Source organism: Malania oleifera, chromosome 3 (genome assembly GCF_029873635.1).
Source record: "Malania oleifera isolate guangnan ecotype guangnan chromosome 3, ASM2987363v1, whole genome shotgun sequence".
Taxonomy (NCBI): domain Eukaryota; kingdom Viridiplantae; phylum Streptophyta; class Magnoliopsida; order Santalales; family Ximeniaceae; genus Malania; species Malania oleifera.
Window position 1 is genome coordinate 118636095 of NC_080419.1, and position 14344 is coordinate 118650438.

The following is a 14344-nucleotide window of genomic DNA, read 5'->3' on the forward strand; positions in this document are numbered from 1 at the left end:
TATGTATGTATGTATGACATGCATACTATTAGAACTTATCTCCTCAAAGCATATTTTTATTGGGAAAAATTTGAAACTATTTTGTTATGATTTTAAAGTTGGATAGGAAATGAGAAGAAATATATATATGGTAAATGTAAAACCAAATATTCTTCCATTATATTACCAATTTTTTTAAAAAAATAAAAATAAAAGGAAAAAAATGATTTATATGAACAAATTTATAGCATTAGTTGGTTGCCTTGAAAGATATTTATTGATATTCATTCCGATCAGATATGAAATGAAATCATATTCTGATCGGAATACGATTCATGTGAATGGAGGAATCATGATTTTAATTTAAATAGGGTAGAATTGATTTTCATTCCATGGAATTCAGGCTCATTTTATAATAAAAAATTTCAAAAATAATAACAAATACTACTATTATAGTAAAAATGGTAGCAACTAATGATAAATTGCAATAAGAATAAATTATATTTATAACAATAAAAATAATATTTATTAATGTAAAGTAATAATAACAACAAGAGCAATAACAATAAAAAGGAAAAAATGATTTTATTGTTTTAAGGATAATAATTATTATAAAAATAATAAAAATAGTAATAAAAACAATCAAAATAATAATTACACTAATAATAATCACTACTGTGAAAATAATAAAAAAATTAATAACCAAATAAAAAAATAAATAATAATACTAATAGTTATTATTATAAATACAATAACAACTAATAATAACAATAATAAAAACTAAGAATAATATTTATTACTATTCAAACAACAATTAAAATAAGGACAACAACAATAACATCATAAATAATAATAGAAAAAGGCCAAAATAATATAATAATTATTGCTATAAAATGTTAATAACAAAAAAACAATAATTATAATAAAAAAGGGAAAAAATAATAATCATTATTTTAAGAATAAAAATTAGTTTAAAAATGAAAAATAATAATAACAAAAATAATAATAATAATAATAACATTAAAACTAATAAAAATAACTATTATATAATAATAAAAATTAATTATAAGCTTTTAATAAAAAAAATAACTTATTATTCATTGTATTATTGAAATCATTGAAGAATACCAAATGTTGAAAAAAAATTAAAACTGAATTCATACAGTTATTTCATATTACTTACTAACGACAGGAATTGCGTTTAAGAAATAATTCTTTTAAGAACCCGAACCGTGATATATGAGTTAATTATATGAAAGAAGGGTAAAATGGGGAATTGAGTAGAGGTCATCGACGAGGTCGAAGTTCATCAACGAAGTACCTTCTTTTCTCGTCGACGAAATTCAAAAACTCGTCGATGAGGAGAAGTCGAGAGATTTCGGGAAACCGGGGATCTCAGGCTCGTTGACGAGGCCACCTCTTCGTCGATAAAGGTAATGGCGGACTCGTCGACGAGGACGCCAATTCGTCGACGAATCCACACAGGTCAAAGGCCTTTAAAAGATATTTTGGATTACTTCTTGATTAAGATTTGGAAATCCTCTCTCTCTCTATAGAATTCGGAACCCCCTCTCTCTCTCCTTGATTTTTCGTCGTTCGTCTCCTGATTTGTAAATCAGACATTACTGCAAGGATCAGGGAAGGATTCTCTACGTTTCTAGCGTATCGAAATTCTGTTTCGAGCGATTTCAGGTTTCGGGCTAAAATCAAGGTAAGACTCGATTTTCGTTTCTGATTCAGAATATAGGTAGTAGTATGCATTGTAAGCATGTATTGTACTGTGATTCGTAGGTTTTGGAGTCTCGGTTCGTAGTTTTGGGGGCCGTAGAATTCGTAGTTGGAATTCGGGTTAAGGTAAGGGGATTCAATTTATATCAGTTTATTTTTGAAATCAAGATCGGTAAGCTTGTAGGCTACTATCGTATGTATGTTTTGGTAACTTATTTGGGGATATCTATCAAGTAAAAATGCGGGATTTTCGGGTTATAGTTTTCGGGAAAAATTGAGGATTTCATGTATCATTTCTACTTTGTTTGGAAAACCGTTCGTTTTATTTAAACTGTATTATCGAGATGACTGTTATCCATATTTGCATAAACTGTATACTTGAAATGGAAAACGATATGATTTGCTGTCACGCCCCGAACCCGGAAATGGAGCTTGGGGGTGAAATTAAGTAGTCTAACCTGTCTCTGTATCAATAAACATACCTGGTACAACATACAAAGAGGGTCCGACCCCGTGGGGTGAACGAATGTCTTACATACATACATACAAACGTCCATACTATCCAGAATACGCAGTGAAATATGATCTTTTATACATAATCAGTATCATACCAAAGTCTATACTATACAAGCTAGGATATACATTCCCATATTACAAAACATACCCCAGGTGTCAACAAATCTATCCCAACAACCTGGATACCAAAACTCGTACCTAAAGGTACTAACAGTAGCTACGTCACCCTTGCTTCCAAACGCTAGGATGCTACTTACCACTACCTGAAGGCCCTGAAAATATTATACGTACATTCGGGTGAGACACCTCTCAGTAAGGAAGAAAGCAGTTTATATCAGTGTGTGGCATACCAGTGTTATTTTACATACTTTATAACACTATACATACGATACAGTTTGAAACAATTCGTACAGTTTCATACAAATACATACAGTTCCAGTATTTTTAGAAAACCATTCCAGTTCATACGATACCCAGCATACATACATACATACATACATACGGTCAGTGTCGTCACACTAGTTCGCAACTACACCAAGTCACCTCGTCTCACAGCGATTACATTGCTACATACGCAACTACGCTGCGACGAACAAGGCCCAATGGTGAATCCATTGCATCATACGCAACTACACAAGGTCACCTAATCTCACAGCGATTACGTTTCTACACATGCAACTACGAAGATCTATGACTCATGCCCAATAGTGAATCCATTGCTACATACGCAACTACACAAGGTCACTTAGTCTTACCCCGATTACATTGCCACGTGCCAACTACGCTGCGACAACCTAGGCCCACAGTGAATCCATTGCATCATATGATGTAACATATAGCTCACACCACTTCGGTGACCAACTGGAATTAGACTGGTGATATTTCACACCTGTGGATATAGAGTCGGCCACTCTCAGAGTACGGTAATTAGCCGCCCCTAGCTGATTTCACAAAACCTAGAATCATTTTGGAACTCACGTTCCTGTACATTCCAGCGTACGGTAATTAGCCGCCACATAGCTGTTTCACAAATATCTGGAAAAAAATACATACAACCATACATACCACACTTATTTGGTTTACGGCAAATCATATCATTTACAATTTCAAGTAGTTTATGCAAATATGGATTACGGTCACCTCAATAATACAGTTTAAACAAGACAAGCGATTTTCCAAACAAAATAGAGATGATACCCGAAATCCCCAATTTTCTCGAAAACTGTAACCCAAAAATCCCATGTTTTTACCCGATAGATTTCCCCAAATAAATAGCCAAAACGTACATACGATCGTAGCCTATAGGCTTACCGATCCTGATTTCGAAAATGGATTGATATAAACAGAATCCCCTTACCTTAACCTGAATTCCAATTACGAACTTTATAGTCCTCAAAACTACGAACCGTGACTCCAAAACCTACAAACCATAGTACAAAACATACTTACAATCCATACTACTATACATATACCGAATCAGAAATGAAAACCGAGCCTTACCTCTATTTTTGCCCGAAACCCGAAATCCTTTTGAAACGAGATTCCGATCCAGTATAAACGTAGAGAATCCTTCACTGATCCTTGTAGTAACTTTGGATTTGTGAATCCGGCGACAAACAGAGAAGGAATTGAAGAAAGAGAGAGAGAGCTTCGAAATCTAGAGAGAGAGAGAGAGAGAGAGGATTTCCATAACTTAGCCAAGAAGCAACCAAAAATATCCTTATAAAGACCTTTGACCCGAGGGGCTTCATCGATGAATTGGTGTCCTCGTTGACGAAGTCTTCAGAGATTTCGTCGACGAGACAGTGATTTCATCAACGAACCCTGATATTTAAATTTCTCTGAACCTCTCAGCTTTTTCTCATCAACGAACCTCTGAATTTCATCGACGAAAATCCATCTACCTTCATCGACGAATTATGGCCTCGTCGACGAAGTCTGTGCAAATTCCATTTTACCCCTCTTTTACATAATAAACCCATATATCATGGTTCGGGTTCTTACAACTTCCCCTCCTTATAAAAATTTCGTCCTCGAAATTTACAATCTCTCTTTACAATCACATTCATACTACTGCATACAAACATACTCTAAGGTGAAACGGTGACTATCTATATGCAGTCCCTCTAGAATACATACATACACACCCTAGAGAATACGATGACCATTTATACGCAGCCCCGTTATGATACATACATACATACTCTAGAGAATATGGCGGCCATTTATACGCAGCCTTGTTACAATACATACATACATTCTCTAGAGAATACGACGGCCATTTATATGCAGCCTCGTTACAATACATACATACATGCCCTCACTTATGGCGGAGGAATACCATGGTCACATACATATACGGTCTCAGGAGCTCACAATACTAAGATTTGGAAATCCTCTCTTTCTCTAGAATTCGAAACCCTCTCTCTCTCTCTCTCTCTCTCTCTCTCTCTCTCTCTCTCTCTCTCTCTCTCCTTGATTTCTTCGCTGTTCATCGCCTGATTTGTAAATCGGACATTACTACGAGGATCAAGGAAGGATTCTTTATGTTACAAGCTGATCGAAATTCTGTTTCAAGCGATTTCAGGTTTCGAGATAAAATCGAGGTAAGATTTGGTTTTCGTTTCTGATTCAAAATATAGGTAGTAGTACGCATTGTAAGCATGTATTGTACTGTGATTCATAGGTTTTGGAGTCTTGGTTCGTAGTTTTGGGGGCCGTAGAATTCGTAGTTGGAATTCGGGTTAAGGTAAGGGGATTCAATTTATATTAGTTTATTTTCGAAATCAGGATCGGTAAGCTTGTAGGCTACGATCGTATGTATGTTTTGGTAACTTATTTGGGGATATCTATCGGGTAAAAATACGGGATTTTCAGGTTATAGTTTTCGGGAAAAATTGGGGATTTCATGTATCATCTTTACTTTGTTTGGAAAACCGTTCGTTTCATTTAAACTGTATTATCGAGATGATTGTTATTCATATTTGCATAAACTGTATACTTGAAATGGAAAACGATATGATTTGTCGTAAACCAAATAAGTGTAGTATGTATGATTGTATGAAATTATTCCAGGTATGTTGTGAAACAGTTATGTGGCGGCTTATTACCGTAGGCTGATATGTATAGGAGTATGAGCTCCAGAATGATTCCAGGTTTTGTGAAATCGGCTAGTGGCGGCTAATTACCGTACGCCTAAATAGTTATATGACGGTTAATTACCATACGCTGCGCCATGTACCAGTGTGAAAACCATGGAAAACCATGGGCGAGAGTGTCTGACTCTATATCCGAGGGTGTGAAATATAACTATGTCATTTGACTGGTCACCGAAGGGTGTGAGCCACCTTGTACAACAATGTAATCGTTGTGAAGCTTTGAGTTCATGGAGTAGTTGCGTGTTAGCAATGTAATCGCTGCGAAACTTGAGTTCATATCGTAGTTGCGTACTTGTGTGAGCTACATCGTATTGGCAATGTAATCGCTTGAAGTTTCGGGTTTCATAGCGTAGTTGCGTATTAGTGTAATGATACTGACTGTATGTTTTGGGTATCATATGTATTGAAATGCATTTGTGAAAATACTAGAACTGTATAGAAATGTTTTGGAACTGTATCGTATTGTATAGTGTTATGTTTTATATAAAATAACACTGGTATGCCACACACTGGTATAACCTACTTTCTTCCTTATTAAGAGGTGTCTCACCCCAAATGTATGTACAAATGCTTTTTTTTTTTTTTTTCAGGTCCATCAGGTAGCCGTATTTAGCATCCTAGCATTTGGAAGCGGGGGTATCATTAGCTACTACTAGTACCTGTTAGGTACGAGTTTTTGTATCTGGGTTGTCGGGATGGTTTTTGTAGACACCCGAAGTATGTTGTAATTATGGGAATATATATCCTAATTTTGTATAGACTCTGGTATGATATTGTTTATATATGGAAAGACTGTATTCCGCTGCGTAACTGATAAATATGAATGTATATGTGTATGTGTATAGGGCATCTGTATACCCCACGGAGTCGGATCCTCTTATTGTATTGTATCATGTATATATGAATTGATACAGAGATATGTTAGCTTAATATATTCACACCTAAGAACCACCTGCGGGTTCGAGGCGTGACAATTCTATTTCTGCATTGATTTCATTCCTCGTTCGATTTCTTTCCTACTTCAATTTTGTCAAATGAGGAGTTAATGATAAGGTTGCGTCTTTGGATGCTTTGGGGGTGATTGGTTGGCTTTTGGGTCTATCCTTGCGGCCCCCGCCGGGGGGGGGGGGGGGGTGGACCTTGTATAGTCGGTCCACTTGCCGTTGCTTCAAAAAAAAAAAAAAAAAAAAAAAAAATCCTACAAGGCTAGTCTTTTTTTATTTTTTTTATTTATATATATTTTTTATTTTTTTAAAAATAATAATAAATTGTGAGATCGACAAATTTGACCTTACTGTTGCTCACCTGACTTAATATAAAATTAAAAAAAAAATGATTCAAATGAATTTTTTTTTTTTTTTATCCACCATGCATTCTTAAAGTGAACTTATTGATTAAAAAAAAAACTTTCCTTTGCTACCGTAAAGTTCTGCATTGAATCACTTTATATCATTTTTTAAATTAAATTTCTTTGATAAATTTAACTATTAATGATGATTCTTGATTCTTTTTCATGATTGAAAAGGTAATGTTAACCATGACCACCCACAAAACTTCTATAGCTGTTGGTGGGATTTAAATTTTTTCTAAAAAAAATATATAGTAAAATAAAAATTAGTAATAATTATTTTATTTTTGAACTCACTTTTTAACACTCCAAAATAAATTTTTTTTGTAGAAGATAATCGAAAAAAGGTAAAATAAATTTTTTTCAATGAATTTTATTATTTTTTCAAATAAAAATTTGACAAATATTTTAAAATTTAAATATTCATTTTATTTTAATTCTAGTAAAAAAATAATTTTTCCACTGTAATCCATTATGAAGAACAATATATTATATAACAATGTAACAAATGAAAATTATGAAATTTTTTTTTTTGAAATTTTTTATCAAACAAAAAAAAAATAGAAAACTAAAACCACAAACAAATGTGTTGCCACAATCAATTTTTCAATTTATTATAATGAAAGCAAAATAAAATAAAATAAAATAAATCATATTAAATAATTTTTGTATAAAGAAATTTTGTGAAAATCTATCATATTATGATTGTTGCCTTAGGTTTCAATCATATGCTTTCTTGGTTTGATTTTTCACATTCTCAAAATATTCATATAATTATTCATAATTTTTTTTTTATAAAAAATTCTTATAACCATCCACGTATATTTTAAAAATATTTCTATAATTAAACATAAATATTCTACAAAATACTCCTAATCATCCATAACTTTACTAAAATAATATATTTTTGTAATTTTTTAAAAAAATGATTTTATTTATAATTACTCGAAAGCTACTAAGCACTGGGTACAAGTCTTAAAATTCCTAAAATATCTTTATATGGGAATAAAATGACATTTCTCTTTTACTCAAAATGTAGTATTGCATCACCAAACTTTCTATATATAAAAACAATTCATACGTGTACAATATATATATATATATACACACAAAATTCTTCATTTACAAATTTGGAGTAATCAGCGTTTAAGGGTAAGGCGCAAGCATAAATTTTTTATGAACATGGAAGGATCAAAATTCAAACCCACGTGACTAATCGTTGATTTCCACTTTCTAGGGTCAAGCCTGAAGAAGAATGGTAAAAGGCTTGGATTTGATTTCTCTCTGGCTGCTTCGCAAAAGGAGAATTTACCCAGCTTCTCCATCCTTTCTCTTTAACTTCCTTGAAGATCCCCGCGCACACCACGCGCGCCATTTCCACACCCGCCATTTCCCCTCTTTTACGTTTCAGCAGTGTCACCATTATTGCATACTTTTTGACACACCTATTTTGATTTGTTCAATGCTGTTGAGTCCAATATATATATAGATATAAAGTCGGGAGCAATTGTGATATCTGTGCTTGGTAGTTTGTGAAGAGCAAGAGCCGCATAAGAGAGTGGGGAGAGAGAGAGAGCTTGGGAAGGCCCTGGTTTCGGATTTGAGGTAAGGGGTGTTCATTTTTTTTCACTTTTATTGTTTGATTAATGCATGGTTTTTGGTTTTGGGTGCTCGATTTCTGGTGGGTTATTTGAATTCTGGGTTTTGTCTGGGATAAGTGGAAATAGCACCAAGAGTCTGTTCTGTGAATCTGTGATCTTCTATTCGTCCATTCTTGAACTTTCTAAAGTTTACAATTAGGAGTTCTTCAAATTTGTGCAAATACAGGTTTAAAACCTTTTTGAAATCAATGGGTCTTTGTCTTTCCTTACTCCTTTCATCGTGGAATGAAATCATGAGGCACAAAATTTTCTGTTTGTCAGATCCCATGGAAACCATAATCGTAAGGTCCATAAGCTTTAGAAGGAAAGATGAAGAGATGACCTTGAGGACAGTTAGCTTCAAGAAAGAAAGCCCAGAAACCATGAACTGGTCATGTGGGTCTGATGAAAAGGTTATGGGAAGGTCAATAAGCTTCAAGAACTGGGAATCTGAGGAGACAAAGATTGAAACTAGTTTGGTTTCTGGCAAGGAGGGTTTGGGCTTTCTCTCTTTGAAGAGCGAACCCCGTGAGCAAATGAACAAGTCAAAGCTCGAAATTTTCCGTCCTGAGCCAGTGGTACTATTTTCTCCACGGCCCATTAGTGAGCTTGATGCTGCTGCAACCAAGCTTCAGAAAGTTTACAAGAGTTACCGGACTCGGCGGAATCTTGCAGACTGTGCAGTTGTCGTTGAGGAGCTCTGGTTGCTCTCTGACTAATCTCAATTGATGCCTTGTTCATAGCTTGTTTTCTGTTCTGCTTTGTTCGTTTTGGTGCTTATATCTATCGAAAAACTTGTAGGTGGAAGGCCTTGGATTTTGCGTCTCTAAAGCGATGCTCAGTATCATTCTTCAACATAGAGAAACCAGAGTCTGCCTTGTCACGGTGGGCTCGAGCAAGGACAAGGGCTGCGAAGGTACTTTAATGGATGAATCATTCAGAGCTGCTGTATGTTTTAATCTTTTTGGAAAACAATTATGTTACAATGTAATTAGTCTAATCTTATTTCGTGTACTTACAGGTTGGAAAGGGTTTGTCTAAGAATGAGAAGGCTCAGAAACTCGCTCTACAACACTGGCTTGAAGCTGTAAGCTCATGCAAACTTCTAACTGGATGATCATTTCTTTGCCATTTTTATTTTTGCATGACTTTTTTTTTTTCTATTCAAAAAGTGCATTTTGTTTTTCTATTTTGAGGAAAGTAATTGAATAGGCCAGATTTATTTTTAAATGAGTCAAATCTCTGACTTAAAGCAGTCAGTCTTGACTCTAGTCTGGGTGCTTTTGTAGACTCTTCGTCTCTTCATTTAAAAAGGAACGCGCTTTCTTTTGTAGACTCTTCACTGAAAATGGGATACAATTTTGAATGCATGTCCTCTGGTAGCCTCAACTATTTTGTTGTAGATCAATATGCACTTTTCATTTTTCCATACATGCATTTCTTGACTCTTGTTCATAATTTTTGGGTGCTGATGTGTCTGTTCTTTGCATTTCCATGAGTTGAACTGTGGAGGATAGAGATTGGGTTACAAATTTAAATTGAATTTTTTTAATGCTTTAGAAGATGTGCAATCATAGATGTTGCACTTTTACTTGACAGATGTGGTGGATAGTGATCAATTGTCTAAGGCTGTTTATAGAATCCATTTTTCAATTTTTAGCCTGCATTTTTTAGATTGGTTGTTATAGATGGGCTTACCCTGGTTAATTGTTCATTTTGCTTTACAGATTGATCCACGCCATCGGTATGGTCACAATTTACACTTCTACTATGATGTTTGGTCCGATAGCAAAAGCACTCAACCTTTCTTCTACTGGTAAATATCCTTTATGAAAAGAACTTCGCCGTCCAACATGATTTCTTAATTTTATGCCCCCGTTCTTATTTTTGCTTTCTCCATATAAATGAAGGTTGGACGTTGGCGACGGTAAAGAATTAAATCTTGAGGCTTGCTTAAGGATGGATCTACAGCGTCAATGCATTATGTATCTTGGACCAGTAAGTTTCTTTACAATATTCTGATTATATACTGTTGTGTCTTATTGGTATAACATTATTTCTGATCCCCACTTAATTGATTTTGCAGAAAGAGAGGGAAACATATGAAGTGATTGTGGAGAGTGGAAAACTCATTTATAGGCAAAATGGTATACCCTTAAATACAGTAGAGGGCAGTAAGTGGATTTTTGTTTTAAGCACGTCGAGGGCTTTATACGTGGGACAGAAGAAAAAGGGTGTTTTTCAGCACTCGAGTTTTCTATCAGGAGGGGCTACCACAGCAGCTGGAAGAATGGTTGCCTATGACGGGGTTCTTGAGGTACATGTCATATATATACATCTTCGATACATGATTTCTATATTGGCTTGTCAGTTAATTTTATCCCTATTTTTGTTTTGAGCTTATTCTTTGGTGTGTTTCTTCAGGCAATATGGCCGTATAGCGGACACTACCTCCCGACTGAAGAGAACTTCAAAGAGTTGATTAGTTTCCTTGAGGAGCACAATGTAGATTTAAGCAATGTCAAGGTAATTACTCCCAACTCTTCTTGCCAAATGCCACTGGCACCACATAAAGTTTTGTGCATGTAGTTGTGTAGTTGTCTGTTTTTCCCAGTATGTTTCTATGCATATTAATGCTAAACTGGTGGATCTGCCTGTGCTTTTCGAGTAACTAAAATCAAATTATCTGAGCCTTGTGACCTGGGCAGAATTGAAGTATCTGATATTCACCATTTCATTTTCAGAGATGTGCGATAGATGATGATTCCACTTCCTTCAAAATTACTACTGAGGATTCCAAGCCAGAAATCGATGAGTGTCTCCCTGCAGCCACAGTATCAACAGATACAGAATCTCCTGATGTTGGTTTGCCCATGGACAGGACATCCATCACAACAGCTCCTCAAGAAGCAGAAGATGGTGTAAGCACCAATGGAGCCAACGAAGAAGCTCCAGTGTTCAGCTTGGCCAAGCGCTTGTCCTGCAAGTGGACCACTGGACTTGGGCCTCGGATTGGGTGTGTCCGGGACTACCCATCAGAGCTGCAATTCCAAGCACTCGAGCAGGTCAATCTATCCCCGAAGCCCTCGCCTGGCCGCTCTGCGAGTCGTGTTCCAATACCTTCGCCACGACCTAGCCCGAAGATCCGGCTTTCGCCTAGACTTGCATATATGGGACATCCTAGCCCAAGGGTTCCCTTGGCTGCTGCAAACTAGTTCTTTAGGCATTCACAACTGAGTGGCTTGGGACTTTTGGCAACTAAGGCACTTCCTCACGCAAATACAGGTTTTTGTAGTTTTAGATTTTAGTAGTGTAGAAGGGAATAATCACATTCTTTATTTTTTTTAATTTAATTTGTTTTTGCGCACGCAGAGGGCTAAAATCATACTCTGTTCCTGTCAAAAATTTTTGACTTCTTTGTATTGTGGCTGTTTAATGTACCTTTTCCTAAGATGTAAAAGACTAAATAATATGTGCAGGTACATGTTTTCTCAGTTTAGAAAAAAAATATATATTTGAATGATTTCATCCGTGTTTCTTCTTCCTCTTCCTCTCCTCTTTGTTGTTTCTTGCTTCTGTTTTTGTTCTCAGTTAAAAGATGCTTTACAATTTGTATTGGCATGAAGGTAAATCACTTTTCCATGTAAGCTGCAAATGAATTGACTCCATGAACAGCAAGGGGTTTGCTATTCAAAATTTTATCTTTTGTTTTATTTTTTTATGCAGAGCCTGCTAAGAAGAAATTCTAGCTGGTTTAATCAACAAATCAATCTTAAAAGTCTTTTATGTTTATGAACAAAATTCATAAATAATGGCGATGAAAACTCATTAATTACTTGTTACGCACTCATTTTTACAACTTTTTGTTGATGTTTTCTTTGCTGCTTTTTTTAATATATTTTTATATAATATAATTATTTTTATTTAATGTTAATATATTTTTAAATTGTGAGGCATGACTAGCATGGTGGAGATAAAAATTATAAAATATTGACTTCCTTATCTTCTTTTCTTTTTAATTAAGATAGGGGCTCGATCATAAATCAATAGCAAACTTCAAGACAATTAATTAACAAAATAACCTTTGGTTGTGTGAAAATCGAACTCAAGATTTATAACTAATGACTTGCTTTAGAATTTATACTTATCAGACTATATTAAATTGTATGCCATTAAGTCTCAGTTATTCTCAGAGATTTAAAAAAATAAAAAATTACTATTTACACATTCAATTATTTAAACCCATGTGATGTATTCTTGAATACTTGCACCTACTTACACAAATTTTTAAAATTTGACCTATTTAAAACAAAAGTATATGGGGTAACACTCAAATACTAGATATAACCATACAATGCTAATTTAAATATTTTAAAAATCATATATATATATATATATATACACGTTGCATTTCTTAGAGCATAATAACGTTTTGATTGTAGCATGGAAAGAATATTAATTGTCTCTCATGTAACCTAGCCGAGTTGGCTCAAGTCGTAAGGGTGACTTGTAACTTTTGTAACCTTAAGGTCACGAGTTAGATATAACCATATAATGCTAATTTAAATATTTTAAAAATTTTATATATATATATATATATATATATATATATATATATGATAATAATCCGTTGCATTTCTTAGATTGTAGCACAGAAAGAATATTAATTGTCCGTCGTGTAATCTAGTTGGGTTGACTCAAGTGGTAAGGGTGACGTGTGACTTTGGTAACCCTAAGGTCACGGGGTCAATTCCCTCTTGAGAGTTTATCCCGGTGAATTATCAGAGGTGCATCAATGAGCAGATTACTTTCACCCTCCCCCTCCCCCGGGTTTCGTGTCGGACCAGTCGAGTAATATTGCTGAATTGAATAATTAGAGACTGGGTTTGAGAGCATAAATTATATGTTTTGAATTTGAATTTATGTAATTTTAAAAATAAATTTAATAAAATTTATGCCTAAAATTCAAACTCCTTCAAATCTAAAAGTTAAATTTCAGACTGGGGTGAATGTTTTTTAAACTTTTAGAATTAGAGAAGAAAAATTAAATGCAGAAAAAAACAAATGGGACGAAAAGCCTGGACTCCCATGCTTGCGGTAAATGACACTGGCTGAAATTGTGTTCTCTCTAACTTAGATTTTCTCATCATCTGTAAGTGCACAAAAAAACTGAAAAGAGAAATTAACGATAGAAGAGAAAAGATGGAAAAGACACGAGTTAGAAACCCTAGATAGTGTGCACTTCCATTCAAATTTGCGTTTTGACTTTTGACTTACCCAGGAAATATATTTTTTTTTTTATTATTTGTATTTTTTCCTAGCTTTCAACTTTGAAGGCTGTGTGATTAGTCCAACCTAAATATTCTTTTTTAAGTTGAAAATTGGGCCATGGTCTCAAGTTAAGTGTTACCATTATTTTTTGTCATAAGAACCCCAAAAATATATTACCTCAGAAGTTAAAATGAGAATAAGTGAGGGCAGTTACCATCCAAGTTAATTGCTCTAACAAATCAAATCAAATCATTCCCCTGAAGTTTTATGTTATCTTTTGGAGTTTTGTTTGTTTTCCCCTATAGTTGTTTAGTTCTTAGTTTTTTTTGTTTGGTTGTTGGTCTTTGGTTTTTTTATTTGATTTATATTGGTTTAGTTAGTTTTAGAGTTTTGGAGTTTGTTTTTGTTGTCCCAAAGTCTCAAGATTAGAACCACGATATTCCTCCGCCATAAGGGAGGTGTTTTCTAATAAAGTTAGGAGGTGTTGCCCTCTTTTACTGAAAAAAAAGTCAATTGCTCTAGCCGAGCAATTGACGTCAGCGCTATGACAATTAAAGCGATCTACACCAACGCGGTAATAATTGGAGGGATTCACGTCAAACGTTATAAACATGCTCATAATTGGCAAATCTCCTAAGGGTCAAACCTCGCCAATATAAAAGGGGAACATTGCAAATAAGGTCAAGGTATATCATTCTAAACTA

At 34.5% G+C, this 14344-nt stretch overlaps 1 protein-coding gene across 2 annotated transcripts; it reads left to right on the forward strand.

Annotated features, from left to right (window-relative positions):
- The first annotated feature begins 7853 nt into the window (after positions 1–7853).
- On the forward strand, positions 7854–11899 carry LOC131150844 (IQ domain-containing protein IQM1-like). 2 transcript variants are annotated; one of them, XM_058101864.1, is made up of 10 exons: positions 7854–7881; positions 7967–8334; positions 8652–9072; positions 9171–9285; positions 9391–9456; positions 10097–10185; positions 10280–10367; positions 10456–10686; positions 10794–10895; positions 11114–11899. In XM_058101864.1, exons 3-10 carry the CDS (start codon positions 8657–8659, stop codon positions 11582–11584), a joined length of 1578 nt encoding a protein of 525 aa, XP_057957847.1. In that variant the 5' UTR covers positions 7854–7881; positions 7967–8334; positions 8652–8656; the 3' UTR covers positions 11585–11899. The 2 variants fall into 2 exon arrangements, with proteins under 2 accessions (XP_057957847.1, XP_057957846.1); XM_058101863.1 differs by lacking the exons at positions 7854–7881; positions 7967–8334 and having other exon boundaries at positions 8579–9072.
- Positions 11900–14344: the final 2445 nt, after the last annotated feature.